We start from the raw sequence: 15,617 nt of genomic DNA, 5'->3' as shown, positions 1-15,617 counted from the left end.
GCCTCAGTGTCACTGGGAAACAGAGTTGGAGATTACAGTTTGGATTTTCATTCTCCTTCTGGAAGCCATTTCAGTTATGCAGTATGTTATGTATCTTACTGTGCATTTATAGCTTAAGGAATTATTTACAGATGAAAATAGTTCTGGATAAAGCAGAGATGGATGTAGAATAAAGAAGACATTGTAGCTCGAACATTGCCTTAAATTTTTGAAATTAAATTTACTTTTAATAGTCTTCATTTTCTGTGAAAATGGTAGAAATAATAAGTATAAGAATAAAATTATTGTGTAGTAAAATGCCATGTAGAATGCAAATACTATTTAAACAGTTGTTGTCATGTTAAAATTATATATTAAAACAAAAAACATCCCTATCTATTTACTGTGTTACTAACAACCTCTTAAATTATTAAAAATGAAAGTATTTTTATTTAAAATTAGATTTATTAGATTTATTTTTCATTATGTACTGTGTGTTTTATTTTTGCATTTCTTTCTGCTTGAATGATTAAAATAGAATGGAATAGATTCAGTTTTGTTTGTAGTTTCTAGGCATATCACTTTCAGCCACTCATGCATGTTAAAATTCAACAGTGTCTGCAAACATTGTAGCAATATGTGTGGGGTTTTTTAATCCTTTTTTTGTGTGAGTGTAACAGGGTTCACAATCCACCCCTCTTCCTGGGACCCGCTTGCTGCCCCAGTAAGGCTCAGAGAGGCTTCAGGGTTATGCAACATCCACATCTTTATTTACCTACAGTTATCCCACCACCAGTGTCTATCTATTTACAAGTTTTACAGGATTATTCAACCTCTTTTACAGGCAGAGGCAGCCTTCAGCTAGCAGGCCTCCAGTTCCCTCACTGACTGACTTCTCTCTGGCTGCCCCTCACCTTCTGGCTCCCTCCCAGCCTTTATAGCCCTTGGCTTGTCAGGCCAGCAGGTGTTGCCAATCCTCAGGCCCGCATCAGGCCTTTTCCATCAGCCCCAATCTTCTTCCCTTGATTGGAGCTGACTGGGCAGGGGCTAATTAGGTGCTTTTGCACCAGCACCCTGCTACAGTGAGATTCAGGTCTCAATTACATGGGAGTAAACTGAGAGCAATATTACTGAAGTCAATGAGCCCGACTGTCAGTGAGCCTGAAATATTTTCAGTTTTTCCCTTATGCTAGTTTTACACCATATTAGCTCTTTGGCTTTGATGAAGGTACTTCTGTTTTACACTGCTATAATTAAGGAGAATTTGGCCCAACAGAGTTAAGTGGGCATAAGCCCCAATTGAGAGGTGAATCAGTACCCATTGTTTGTTTTTTATTCATGGTAATATTTCTTATGCGTAAGGCCCTACTAGAAACACAGTCCATTTTGGGCAATTTCACAGTTATAGGATTTTAAAAATTATAAATTTCATGATTTCAGATATTTAAATCTGAAATTTCACAGCATTTAACTGTAGGGCTCCTGACCCAAAAAGGAGTTGGGGGGCGGGTTTGCAAGATTGTTGTAGGAGGGGTCAAGGTACTGCTACCCTTACTTCTGCTGGTGACGGTGCTGCCTTTGGAGCTGGGCAGCTGGAGAGGGGCAGCTGCTAGCTGGGAGCCCAACTCTGAAGGCAGCGCCACTGCCAGCAGCAGTGCAGAAGTAAGGATGGCATGGTATGGTATTGTTACCCTTACTTCTGCTCTACTGCTTTCAGAGCTGGGCCCTTGGCCAGCAGCCATCACTCTGCGGCCGCCCAATGCTGAAAGCAGCAGCACAGAGGTAAGAGTAGCATGGTATGGCACTGCCAGCTTTACTTTTGCGCTGCTGCTGGCAGGTCACTGCCTTCAGGGCTGGGCACTTGGCCAGTAGCCGCCACTCTCCGGCCACCCAACTCTGAAGGCAGGTCAGGGTGGCAATACTGACTCCTCTACAATACCCTTGTAACCTCCTGCCCCCACACTCCCCTTTGAGTTGGGTCCCCCAGTTTGTGAAACACTGGTCTCCCACGTAAAATCTGTATAGTATAAGGTAAAAGTACACAAAAGACCAGATTTCATGGTCCATGACGCGTTTTTGCGGCCATAAATTTGGTAAGACCCTACTCAGTGGTTTTAAATTTTGTCTAATTCAGCCTAGGCCTTTAAGCTTGGTATTGATTCCATGGGCACTCAGAGAGAGAGGAAGAGAGGGGAAGCCGATTTGATTGACTTTCAGGGTGCAGATCAGCATGCAGGTTAACATGGCTGGTTGCTGTTAGTGATAGGATTGGAAGTTGTTTTAGAGATGGGGCATGGTCATGGCAGTGACTTCATTTGGTTGCTGACCCTTTTTTAGGGAACTATCATGGTGACTAGCCAGGAAGGACCACTGGGACATCAGTGGGGCTACTCACATGAGTAACTTTACTCACTTGCGTAAGCATTTTCAGAACCAAGTTCTTAGTGTTATTGGTGAAAATAAAGTAAAAGCATTTAACTATGCATGAAATGTGGGCCTCATCCTTTCAAGACTGGAATTCAGCACATACAGGGGCAGAGTCAGGAGTAGACTTTAGGAGTCACTGACTCCCAGTTGCATGTGCAGTCCCCTAGTCCATATTGACACATCCTTTGTGAATATATTGATCATGGTGCATATAACAAAATATCTGTAAATTCAACGTAATGCCCTAGCAAACGTAGCTGAATATTTCAAGTAAAAGCAACAGACAGCACAAAATAATAAAGATGCTGATTTTATTCTAGATGGAACTTTATTTGTAATTTTGAAAGTCACTGGCCTTTGGACACTTTTATTTTGCTAAATTTACAGTACATACACAGCACAATATATTTGTTGAGTCATCTTACTTAACAGACTCTGACTCTTTAAATGTCACTTCCTCCCTATCTCCGTGTTTCTTTTCTGGCTTTCTTCATTCATACACATATAGTGGGATACCAAAGGAATTTGCACTTTGGAAGATTATGATTATTTTTAATGATGATTGTGTAAGGGAAATCAGAAATTGAAAACTGATTTAAGATTTTGTCTTAAGCTTTAGCACTTATTACACTGTTTTGCTGTTGAATTAATTCATGTGTAGTGGGAAATTACAGTTGAAATAAAACCTCATTTCATTTGTGTGTGATATTTGTTTTTTTTAAGAGGGTAAGTTGGTCTGTGTTTTTCTGAGAGTCTGTGGGCAGTATATTGTTGGCCAGCTGATGGCAAGTTCTGGAAACAGTACTTCTCCTACAGAACCAGGACAGATTTTTCATGTTGCTTTGGTGAGTGGTTTTCATGCAAATAGAATTTTCTTTTAAGATTGATAGATTAGGGTTGGAAGAGACCTCAGAAGGTCATTTAGTCTAACCCCCTTCTCAAAGCAGGACCAAACTCAACTAAATCGTCCCAACCAGGGCTTTGTCAAGCTGAGACTTAAAAACCTCTAAGGATAGAGATTCCACCACCTCCCTAGGTGACCAATTCTGGTGCTTCAGCACCCTCCTAGTAAAATAGTTTTTCCTGCTATCCAACCTAGACTTCCCCCACTGCAACTTGAGATCATTACTCCTTGTTCTGTCTCTTCTGTTTTCTTGCAGATACTGGGAACCCTGTGTAGGGCTACAAGTATATACATGTATTCTGTGAACACTAATAGTTCTGGTGGAGTTAGACTCGGTAAATGCTACCATTATTTTACTATTATATAGTGACACGTTACGCAGGTTATACTCTCAGGTCAATGCACTGTACTTTCCATGAAGAAGCACTTACATGGCCCATAGAAAATAATGAGAACATATTTAAATGCGATGCCTCCCTTATAAACTAATGTTGCCTGGGAAAAAGTTAAACTGACCAGGAAATTCAGTTAATTCTTCTGTAGATGTGTGCCTTGGCACAGAATTAGCAGCATGTGAGAACTAAAAGGACACTGACCGTTGATTTTTTTCACCAAATAGAATAATTAATCAGATTTCTAATGTTTGCACCCTTTAAATAGCATGGCCTGTTTTGTTTTTCCTATCACAGAGTAACCTGATAGGAAAAAGTGCTGTCAGGTATACAGAGTGAACTAACTGAAACAATAGAGAAATCCCCACCACCACAACCACCAATAACTTCTTTCTGTGATGGTAATCTCAGGGATTATTTGTAACCATAAGAGATGCAGTTTTTTGGAGACAGAAAGGAGATATTTTGAGTCAACAATATCCCTTTGTCTGGCTATGCCGAAAGAAGGACAGGAGACATTTGACATGGGTTTAATCAGGCTGCAACTTTATTATTAGATGTCTGGGATTCCCGGCAGATAACAGTGTACAGTGCAGGCAACCCAATGTTTATTCCATAATTACCCAGGGGGCTTTGACCAACTCCCCCTCTTTTTCCATCCTGGTACCTCCAGCAAATCCATTGCCAGGACCTTATCATACCCGGGGCGGGGGGCTTCCATCAAACCCCACTTTTTCCCTCCAGGTCCCTCCAACAATTCCATTGCCAGGATCTTACCATCCACCCGCCCCTTGTAGAAGGATAAAGGTGAGCTATAAGAATGAGGGGTTGGCTCCCTACCATACCAATCATAGGAGTCCCCAGTGTTCGTTCCTTTACTGAACACAGCTTTTTAAATCCTTTTCCAAGCCGTTTGTCTGGTCACTGTATACCTTCCCTATGGAGTACCTGCACTGGACATCCACCACAAGGAGACAACAGCAATTAACTTGGTTGCCGCCTACCCACACCCATCTTCTAATGCCTTCTTTTATATCTGTTAAAAACATGACAGCACGCCAGTTGGACAGGTGAACCCCATCCTCCCAAAACAACTCTGCTGCCCCATATACTATGCCAGGGATGTGAAATTACTGCCCCTCCAATGGTCCCAAGGAATTTGGCCACCTCCCTGTTCACATACCTTCTTGCCTTGTCCATGCTGGGAGGGCTCATGGCTTCCCGCCAGGCCCTGTGCTGAAGCATGTCTGACCAAACAATGTTAACTCCTGCAAAAAGTTCAAGGATCAGCCCCGAGTGCTGCCTTGCTCTGAGCATTAGTTCCACCCCCTTAAGCATTCCCAAATTATTTTCCCCAAGATGCACCACAATTATATCTGGTGACCGCTGACTGGCCCGCACAGCATATGGCAGTGGTATTAGTTGATTCCATGACATGCCCCTCCTTGCATGCCAACTGAGTATCGCTTCATCACCAAAGTCCAGCTGCAAACTCTTGGGCAACCTGTATGCGTGCGTATGGGCCCAAAAGACAATGCTGTGCCCGCAGATCCACACCACTGTCTGTATGGCCAGTTGTCCAACATCTGTAATGAGATTACAACAAATTAATGCTGCCCTGATTCTGAATGAGTTGGACCAAATTCATGGGCTGGCCACCCCCAACCTCATCAGCCCCCGTTTCAACATGATAACAAACTGATGTGAAGGGACTCCCATCACCATGTATCAAAAGGGGGCCTTCCCCTTTCAGCCCCATCCTGAACGGAGCTGACCCCAGGCTCACCATCCTCCCAGAGGATAACAGATTCACCCCGGCTGACTTGATTGGTCTTTGACCTTCGCAAGTGTAGTGTCACTGAATGCTCATGCTGTTGTACATCATGCAGTTCCAAAGTCCTTCCCACAGAGTACCTACCAGACCCAGGTACTAGCACACTGACCCTGAAAGCACCAAAAATTGCTATCAAGAATGCTGCCCTGAACAAGGCCACCTCCTGTCTCCTATGACTACGATGCCAAGGATCTGCATGAGATCCCTGAGCATGTAAACTGTGATAGGATGATGAGAATCCACCCTGGGGCCACCAGTACGCGACCACCAAGCCAAAACCCATCAAACTGAAAAACCATTGCAAGGATCAGGATAGCCATTTAGCCTACTGACAAATGTAATGGCAGAAAGGCAATTCAAAAATGCGGAGGATGCCATTTGACAGGTTGCCAAGAACAGCATGTACCAGAGCACCTGTTCCTCTGCAATGAGCCATATTGTGACCAGCCTTCCTGATCCTGAAATTGCATGAAATCATTAAAACTTCTCTCATAGCTCTACCATGTGCATGGAGCAACCAATCTCCACAGTGACAACCATTCTATGTCAGGTTCCATAGCGCTAGTGGCATCTGCCCGGGTTCCCGGCTGGCTCCTGGTGCCAGCTCCAGAAATCTGTAGACCTGAAAATGAGACAAGGCATCTGCTATGCCATTATCAACCCGAGAGAGGTTATGAAGCAATGTAAATTCCCTGGAGCCCTTTGCACTGCTTGAAGCTCACCCCTTGAACCAGCTTGCATTGTGTCACCTACGCCCCATTCATACAGGGCCTAACCTGCAGGTGCCATTTGTTCTACCCTGCGTCCTGTTGCACCATTGTGGCAGGAAAGTGCTGTATGAGAACCAAAACATGTTTTGCAATCATGCCTGAATGTACAGAATGTGCAACTGCTATGATTAAATGCATGCCCTTAAATGTATTTTATACCTGCATAGCTAAGGAAGACAGCCTTAGCAAGACCCTGTCACATGGCTGTCCCCAGCCATTGGAAGAACTTTAAGTTAGGCTGTAGCAGCCGTGCATTAACATGCATCTGCTTACTGGAGTGTGTCCCCCCCAGACAAGCTGAGACCGTTTCTGGCCAACCCATTTGATACCCGAAATGTCCATACCCAGTGTTTTTTTTCCCCTTGTTTTATGCCTCAGAAGAACCACTATTGCCCACAATCCACGCCATAACAGAAAGCACATCTGACTTCATTGTTTGCTAGGAGAGGAAAATTAGTAAAACATTTTTCATTCATTGGCCATTTGTCTCTTTAGTACTTAATTGAAATCCATTTACCATTGTAGCTGTGTTACCAGTAATGTACAGTTGGAAAGGCAGGCTGTCATCTTAACAAAGACAATTCCATGATTCATATTACAGAAGATTAACACAGCAAATTGCACATCATCTTGCTTTGTATGTATGTGCATAGATGGATAAATACACATTAGGACCTGCTCACAATAAATTGTGATATAGTGAAAATCTGTATAGTGAAGTGGAGAGAATTGCCTAGTGTATTTTATTGCACCACATTACACACAGATTGCTAGTTCAATTATAGTGAAATTCTGCTTAGAGTGAAGATATTCTGTGAAATAAAAACTTGCTCTCTGTAGGTGAGGATGTGGGCATACTGTATATACACTGACACATACTTCAGGAGGAGCAGGAAGGTGAGGGCAATTAATCTTTTGGAAGATACATTTTCTGTATGTGAGCGAGAGTAAGAATATGTTGTTGTTGGGGTTTTTTTTGTGGGGGGGGGTTGATACAGAGGCCAAAGCATTTTTATTGGTATTAAAAGGTTGAAATTTTTATTCCACCATAGCATAAGCTGATTTGTTTCTGTGGGCTTGCTTGGGGAAGCTGAGTATTTGTTTATTTATAATAGTTTTGTTTAAAATAAAAGAGCATAGAGGTGTTTGGATTTTGTGGTACAGCATTATACAAATAATTATATATACTCTGTAAACCAAAATATATGAGGGAAAGAAAACAGAATAGACTTTCGCCTGCTTAACTTGACAGTGTAATAGTTTATTCACAGGTTACTAATTTGTACTGGTCCCTATGTATATTTCACTAGGGCTATGAATGTGCTCCAGGTGCCTGATACTGGAGAATTCTAGCAAGTAGTGTCCGTTGGTCCACACCTACACGCTTGCTCTTCTGGTGGTCCATGCCAAAAGTATAAGCGGTAGTGCACACCAACGCCTCTCCAGTTCCTCTTACCACTGCCTGGCCTGAGTTGGAATCTCCGGTGTCCGGAACTGATCCTCCTTCTATTTGAGTACTGCTTGTCAGACACCCACAGTAGAATACACATAAGGAGTGGCACGCATAAAAAAAAATGAAGTTATTGATCCTTCGTAACTGGAGTTCTTGTATTCCTGCCTTGTATTCCACTACCCACCCTCCTTCCCCTCTGCTTTGGACCTCTCTGATTCGTGGTAAGAGGAGGAACTAGAGAGGCGTCAGTCCGCACCACCCCTTATACTCCCGGCACAGAGCACAAGGAGAGCAAAGGCACAGGCACAGACCAATGCACACTAGAATTCTCTGATCTCAGGCACATGGAGTGAATGCATACCCACCATGCCATACAGATAGAGACCACGCATTTTGAAATACTCCAGTTATGAAGGGTAAGTAGCTTCCCTTTTTGGAGAGGGGTTGGATGTGTCTGAAACAGTATTTGGAATGCGTTTTTCATTTTGAAAAGTAAATACTATTTCTCCCTCTTAAAACAAGTGCCATAGAGCACTCTGTGAAAAATATTTCATTATTTATAGCCGTGCCATGCTGTACCTGCCCACAGGCACTGACAGTCTGGGAGAGGTATGTCCCATGTTCTCTGCAAAAGAGGGTAATTTTAGTGACACCCCACTCTTGATCATCTGACTCATAACTATCCTAGGCTGCATTTTCAGTGCAATGCCTGGAGAAATAGCCAAAGTTTTATATATTTGATGCCTGCTGCAGCAGCTGTTTAATGTAATCTATGGTGTGTATATAGTAGTACCACATGAAGTAAGACCCAGTTTCACACTCAGTTACAGGATTGTAACTCCTATTGACTTTGAGGGCAGAATTGGGACAACTGTATGTAATTTTAGAGGTGGAGAATATCTACTGAACTTTTCTGGAACTTTTTTTGCTGATTTTGCTGATGTTGTATAAAACAATTACTGCAATGCTATTTAGTGTATTTCTTTACTACTGTCCTAATTCTTGCTTTTAAAACTATATATATGCATACATATACGGAGAGAGACGTAAGAATGCATTGCTTTGGGGTTATTTACATCTGAAACACTCTCTTTAATAACTTACACCTGAGGGGGAACACAAAACACATGTGGTTAATACATATAGTGTATTGATGATGTACTAAAGAGCTCTATTTTCTCTGCCAAAAAAGCTCTGCATATCATTACCAGGAATTGGAAGTGTCACAGATTCCAAAGCAATAAATGCATGTCAAACGCCATCTGATAACTGCATTTTGCTTTTAATTAAAAGGTCTGTTTGAACATGTTTGGCCAATTTCACTGCTGACATACACATTTCCAATCTAGGCGTGCAACTTGTTTGTGTCAGCAGCAAATTTGGCACATTTTCTAAAGTTCTGAAGGAATGTCACTCCTGCACATAACTCTCATGTGTGAAGAATCAGAAATGTGTTTCTGCAGCACTTTCTGAAGGTATACAAAGTGAGAGTTTAATCACCAAAGGGGTAAAAGTGTTACATCCTGGATATATTTACACACAAGACAATCAGAGACTTCCATTAAAGGTTTTTGGCACCAACTCTTACCTTCTAGCAGATGTTTTTTAAAGGTAGTTTGCCTTACTTAAGTTGTTTATGATATAAAGAACCATTATTATAACAGAAGTGTGAACATGTCTTTATTTAACATGTGTAGTCCTAGTTTCTTGTGATTAAATCAACCTTAGCAACAATTTTGCAACAGAAGAGAAGGGAGGTTGATTTTTTTCACTTTGGTTAAAATGATACATAGTGTTCAGCATGGTTATAATTACTCTGTCATGGCTAGATTCAGATTTGGCAATCCAGAGGTGGAATATTAAATGTGTTTGCACCATAACAGCTGAGTTTTAAACATTACTAGGAAGGAATTTGATATGTGATCATTTCCAGAGCATGAAGTATAGTGTATAATCTATTGTTTAAGTTTCAGAAGGTAAATGATCCTCTTTTCCCAACTGTTCATGTGATTTCTTTATTTTAAATATTTTTGATACATCACTTGAAAACCTAGAAACTAATTGATCATGAAAAATAGAATGTGAAACTAACATCATTATATGAGACAGAATACTGTACCCTTTCTGTGGAATCTTCAGTTCCTGCGCATTGAACAGTTGTTGAATTGTTGATCAAATTCCACTGTAATGATGGACCTCACTTATAAAAGATGATGGGGGCACATTTAGTCCATTATGTCTAGCATATATTGTAGAATGATCTGGCATTTTGGGCTGATGTCCCATCTGATCTTACCACATCAGCACATTTGGGCCACATTGGTACTTGCATCAGGGCATTACATTTGGATGGGAATCTTCCAAGCAACACGTAGGTGTGGCAAAAACGCTGTAGTTAATTCTTACTCTGGAATTCTTCCTTTTGGGGAGAGTTTTGTGAATTATTAACAATGAAATTCGGAAACAACCAAATTTAGCATTTTGTTTCAAATTCATGAAGGTGGACCAATTTTGGCAGCTTTTCATTTGAAAATAGGATAGAAATCAAAATGTGGACAGGATCTAAACTCTGATGCTTCTGGGCATGCATTAACCTTTAAGGGAGGAGGGGTTGTTGAATTTTTTTTTCAGTTATTCTAAACTGCCTACACTTACTTGCACCTTCCACTGAATTATCTGGTACTGGCTTTATCAGAGGGGGATGACTGGTGTGATCAAGTGTATCATTTCTTATGTTCCTATAGACACAGAGGATAAAAGTAACTCTGAGAAAAATTCTCCCTCTTAATTTTAGGCCCTCAGAAGTTGTACCAACCAGAATCCACTGTCAACTACCTTGGGCATGTGCCTGCTCTGATGTCACAGCTAACAAGAGGAAACTGATTTTATTTTAAAAACAGACTTTTCTACTTTATTAAAGGTAAGGCATTGTTTAAAAAAATATTTTTAAATAAATAGTCGATTGTTCACATTTTGATCAATGTTCATACTTTTGATAGAATAGAGACTCAAACGCAGTACAGTCCTGCTGAGTTCAGTTAGCTTCAGTATCCTGGTGTAGTCTAAACTTCTGTAAAGCTCTGAAGTTCATTAATGTTGCTCTCTCTTTTTAATTTAATTTACTGTGTACCACTCTTCTCAGGTTATTTGCTTTCAGATCTACATTATTTCATTTCCATTTTTCAGTTACAACATCCTTCTTGTTAAACCTGCATTACACAGCTTGTCAGGAGGAAGTTTCTTGTGTTAGAGATCAATTGAATAATGTCTGCTGTTTGAGGCATCTCTTGTTGTTTTGTCTGTAGCATTAACAATCATATACTGATTGATTGGAACAGTAGGTATGCAAATAACACCAGTCCCAAGGCATGCTTAGTCCTTGCATATTCACAGTTTAAATATGGGTTGCAGGCTCTTAATCTGTTTCAAAAGCCTTGGCTTTTTAACATGGTGTCTATTCGTTATATAATTCTGTGAGTACTTAAATCTGTTGTTGTTTTATGTCTCATGCTAGGTTGTATCTGCATATTTCACTCAGAACTTAAGAGTTGCTTAGTTTGCACTGAAGGAAAACTAACAGCATAATATATTTAAGGTGAAAATCTCAGGCCAAACTTTTTATATATACCAGGGGTCAACTTGGATCCCTAATCAATACTTTTCAGAGAGATTGTATCAATGTATATACAAATAATTTGTTCTTGTATTTAGAAAACAATTTCTAAAGAGAAAAGGATGCTGTACGATGGAGCATGGGTCCTCATCATTTTTTTTATTTCCTTATTAAAGACTATGATGTGACAAAAGCCGTTCTCTTAGTTTAGTGTCTAGAGCAGGGAGCTTGGAGTCAGAACTCCCCATTGCATGATCTTGGGTGAGTCATCTGAACAACTCTCTGATCCTCATTTGCTGTTCTGTAGAATCAGTATAACAATACCTATCTCACAGAGATGTTGTGAAGCATAGTTAATGTGCAAAAGCTTCGTGATCCACACATGAAAGGTGCTGTGTGTGGAGTGTTGTGGTACTAATTAGGCTGGGCTGATTTAACATGGAATACCATGGTACTGACAGCCGTAGGAGCAAAGTTTGGCTTCCAGGTTTTATAGATTGACTAATCCTTGAGGCCAGAAAAACCTCTTTGGCTGTTCCTTTGTTGTCCTCCTTGTGTAGCCGCTCTCCATGACAGTCCCACAGGGCCCTGTCCTTGGCCCACTCCTTTTCATTCTCTGCAGCCTTTCTCTAGGGGATAGTGTGTACTCACATTGCTTCAGTTACTATCTTACACCAGTGACTACAAAATCTACCTCTCCGCTGCTGATCTGTCCCCTCCGTACAATCCATTCTTCTTACATCTCCTTCTTACATCTCCTTCCTCCCTGACATGGCTTAACTGAACTCTCTCCCTTCATCTCAAATCCTTCTGGCTTCCCCATTTTGTCTGTCAGTGTCGACAGTGCCATCTTCCTCCCTGACAAAAAGCACCATAGACTGTGACTCATCTTTCACTCCTACCCTTTTTTGCCCACACAGACATGTTGTGTAGAAATTTTGCCACTCCTTCCCCATGCCATTTCTCAGATCCAATCTCTGCTCTCTTTCCACATCTAAAACTCTCTTGAGTACTGAGGCGCCTCCTCATTGTCCTCAATCCTGATTGGGCCATTTGGACTCTACCACAGTAGTACAAATAATAAAGAAAGAATGCACATTAACCATTACATCTTACCACTACCGTGTGTAAAAAAACCCTAAGGGGCAGATTGTATCTCGTGTATTGGAAGTAGGAGGGGACAGGAGACACAGCATGTCCCCTTCTCACTTGATCTGTGCCCCAGGGCAGGGACCAGACACAATTCTAGTCCTTACGCTCACAGCGTGTGAAGGTTGCTAAGAGCTAGTTCTGACTGTTGCAATAGCCTCCTCAAAGAAGGTTTCTGCCACTCAAGCCCATTCACCAGTAGATCTGGCCACACTTGAGAGGACACATTCTTTATGCTGTGCAAAGGTGTTCACATGTTGCACCCTGCTTCCTTAAAGCCTCTGAAGGCATCGTGCCTACCTTAGCACAGTGCTTCCTGGAACTGCCAAAGGATGCAAGGTATCTCAGCATCCCCCATACTATGGAATGTGCCAAGAAAACCTCTCACACATACACATATATGCTGATCTCTGGGGTAAACTTACTTTGTCAAATATATTGTACATCCTTCCTGACCTTCTCAAATGCAAATGATTCCAGACCAGTATAAATAATGGACTCAACTCTTACCATCCATGGACTTGCTCCAGGTATCTTGTCTGTTGTCATTCCCCTCCTTTTTTTGCACCATTCTTCTAGCACTGGTCTCTCCTCTGTGCCCTGCCATGGAATCTCACCACTGTTGGTGCAGGAGGCATGTCCTCTGCAACAGCTGCCCTGCATCTAACAGCCTCATTGACTCTTCCTGTGTGTTCAAGTCTCTAAAAACATGTTTTCTTCCTTGCCTGTCATTTCTTAATTTCTCTGTCCCTCTGGGTAAAATTCACTCTTGTTCAGAGAGTCAGCCTTACATATGTCCCAGAAGATATTGGAGAATCTAACAACTAAACCTGAGAAAGATATTGGAGAATCTAACAACTAAACCTGAGGCAAAAACTGACCTATAGTAATCCTATATAGTCCCTTTAAAGCACAGCAGTGCCAAAAGGGTTTCAGCAGAAAAGAGGTTAAAAGAGAACTCCTGTGAAATTCAATATTACATTCATTTTTTTAAAAACATGAGTTAATGTTTACACTGAAGGTTCTTTTCTGACTACAGGCTGAACAAGGAAGGAAACAAAACAGTTGAGTTGCCTATTTAAGGCAGCTACTTTCTCTATGGCTTTTTCTTTCCTCTGTTTAATTCCTGATACTCTAGAGATATGGTTTCCTCCTTCAGCAGAAACTCTGACCTCAAAAATAGCAAGTTCCAAAATAAACACAGCAAAAAAAAATCAATTGTTTCACAAACATGCTAAGTAACCAAAACTGTTTCCATGCTATAGCTGGAACTCATAATCCTTTTTGGAGCTGGAAATTGGGCTTTCACTTCTCTGACATGTAAAAATATTTTGTGTTCATACTGAATGTCACTCTTTCCCAACAGATTTGTTAGAACATTGAGCTCCATTCATCAATAATTTGGCTCCACTCTTGCCACCTTTTGCAAAGTATCTGCAGGCCTCCTGGCACTTGGGAATGATGCTGGGCTGGCTACATAGTGAATACTGAAGGAGACCCCCTATCATGTTCTTACTGAAGGTGAGCTCTCATCCTGCTGATAGACATAATTACAGCCTGGAGACAGCTGGAAGAGCAACTGTTTCTCAAGAAGAGACTCCCAATAAAGATATATATCTATTTCCTTTTCAGTTCCTTCCCAGGGTTTTTACCCTTTGTGATCTGATTCAGTGACAGAAAGGTATGAAAGAAAGAAGCAGCCTAGCCCTTCTGGATTGGGTCCATGATGCTAATCCAATGCAAATGGAACTCCAGGCTGTCTCACTGCCACTGCCACTGCCTTCACTTCCATTTCCAGATGGATCAGAAAGAAACTTTTATCATCAAATGGTTTTAAAAGAAAAAGAAAAGTACATTATCTGAAGGCTTTAGCACCTCCCAGCTGAGTTTAGTTAGCAGTTATACTGTACCTTTCTATCAGGAGCCTGCTAAAGTTATATCAGACCAAAAATACTGGGGAAAAAACATTCAGGAGTCTTAAATCTACAAGTTAAATCCCCACTGACCAGTACCGTAAGGGAGTATTTTGGGAATTTGGTCACTGAACTGTTGCCTTTATGCAGCTGCATGGAAAAGTTAATCTGGCCTTGTTTACGAATATTGCTCAGTGGTCAAAAATGTCTTCTGACCTTGCATAAGAGATTGTTTTAAAGCTGAAACAGATTCAAGAATAGCGGACTGTGGGGTCTTCAAGCATACCTCAAACCCCCTTCTCAGTCACACACATACAATGCACAGAGTTAAACTCACACCATCTCTCTCATACACACACAGCTACTCCCAGACCGACCACACGCTGGAAGTACTGAGTGCGTGCTTTGGAGGTGAATTCTCTGCCTCTTCTCATATGTGTATGCCAGCGAAATTTGTGCAGCACAGAATGTATTTGGGTCCTGAAATATATAACTACAAATATAGCCTGTAAAATCTTTCATTTTGATTGAAATGTATATGTTGCTTCAAGTATTTTGAAGTCTCAGAAATTAACTTTAATTCAGGAGGGAACAAAGCATTTTTGATTCAGGCGGACAGCTCTGTGCTATTAGCTTGTGGGGAAAGAGGAACAGCTAAAGAGCAGGGAAGGAAGACAGCAGTTGTATACTTTTCCATCTAAGATACAGCAGAGGGGTTTCTTATTTCATGGTATTAGATGAGTCCACTGGGAATTCATTTTGAAAAGAAATATACCAAACCATTTAGATTTACAAAGGGGAGGGAAAAATAAAAGCCTTAGCAATATCTTGTGTTTGATCTATTTGTTGCTATAAAATTATTGACAAAAGGCAAAAGAATGGCCTTCATTTATCTTTATTATTTTGGCTTGCTTTAGTGCTTTCTTATTAAAGGCAAACTCCTATTTAGGTGTGAAATTAACCCTTTTACTGCTGCATAGAAATGAAAAACTAAATCTCCGTGCACAAAAATCTCTTAAAAATAGGATTTTTTTAAAAACTCTAATCCAAATAATCTGTATAGGATTCCTATTCAGAAAGATGTTATGTGTCATAAGAAACTTTTTAGGGACATAAAAATATGTATGGTAAAGTTTATGCAAAGTTTGGTTCAAAAATATCTTTAACAAGCAACCTTCCATGT

At 40.9% G+C, this 15,617-nt stretch overlaps 1 protein-coding gene and 1 long non-coding RNA gene across 12 annotated transcripts in view; one reads left to right on the top strand and one right to left on the bottom strand.

Moving 5' to 3' along the window:
* LOC115637939 overlaps window positions 1-15,617 on the top strand; it is a 351,855-nt gene that overhangs the window by 290,026 nt on the left and 46,212 nt on the right. For 9 of the 11 annotated variants that reach the window (XR_003997376.1, XR_003997380.1, XR_003997377.1 and 6 more), the window contains 2 exons: window positions 10,554-10,679; window positions 13,888-14,042. This is a non-coding gene — a long non-coding RNA (uncharacterized LOC115637939). The remainder of the gene's footprint in view (window positions 1-10,553; window positions 10,680-13,887; window positions 14,043-15,617) is intronic. The other 2 variants (XR_003997373.1, XR_003997384.1) reach the window with 1 other exon arrangement.
* LOC115637884 lies at window positions 4,665-13,376 on the bottom strand. The gene is made up of 2 exons (XM_030539484.1): window positions 13,032-13,376; window positions 4,665-5,288 (listed from the first exon to the last, which is right to left on the bottom strand). Exons 1-2 carry the CDS (start codon window positions 13,126-13,128, stop codon window positions 4,720-4,722), a joined length of 666 nt encoding a protein of 221 aa, XP_030395344.1. The 5' UTR covers window positions 13,129-13,376; the 3' UTR covers window positions 4,665-4,719.

Source organism: Gopherus evgoodei, chromosome 1, assembly GCF_007399415.2.
Source record: "Gopherus evgoodei ecotype Sinaloan lineage chromosome 1, rGopEvg1_v1.p, whole genome shotgun sequence".
Lineage (NCBI taxonomy): Eukaryota > Metazoa > Chordata > Testudines > Testudinidae > Gopherus > Gopherus evgoodei.
Note: the sequence above shows the minus strand (reverse complement) of the source record. Positions and strands in the feature narration are given on the sequence as shown.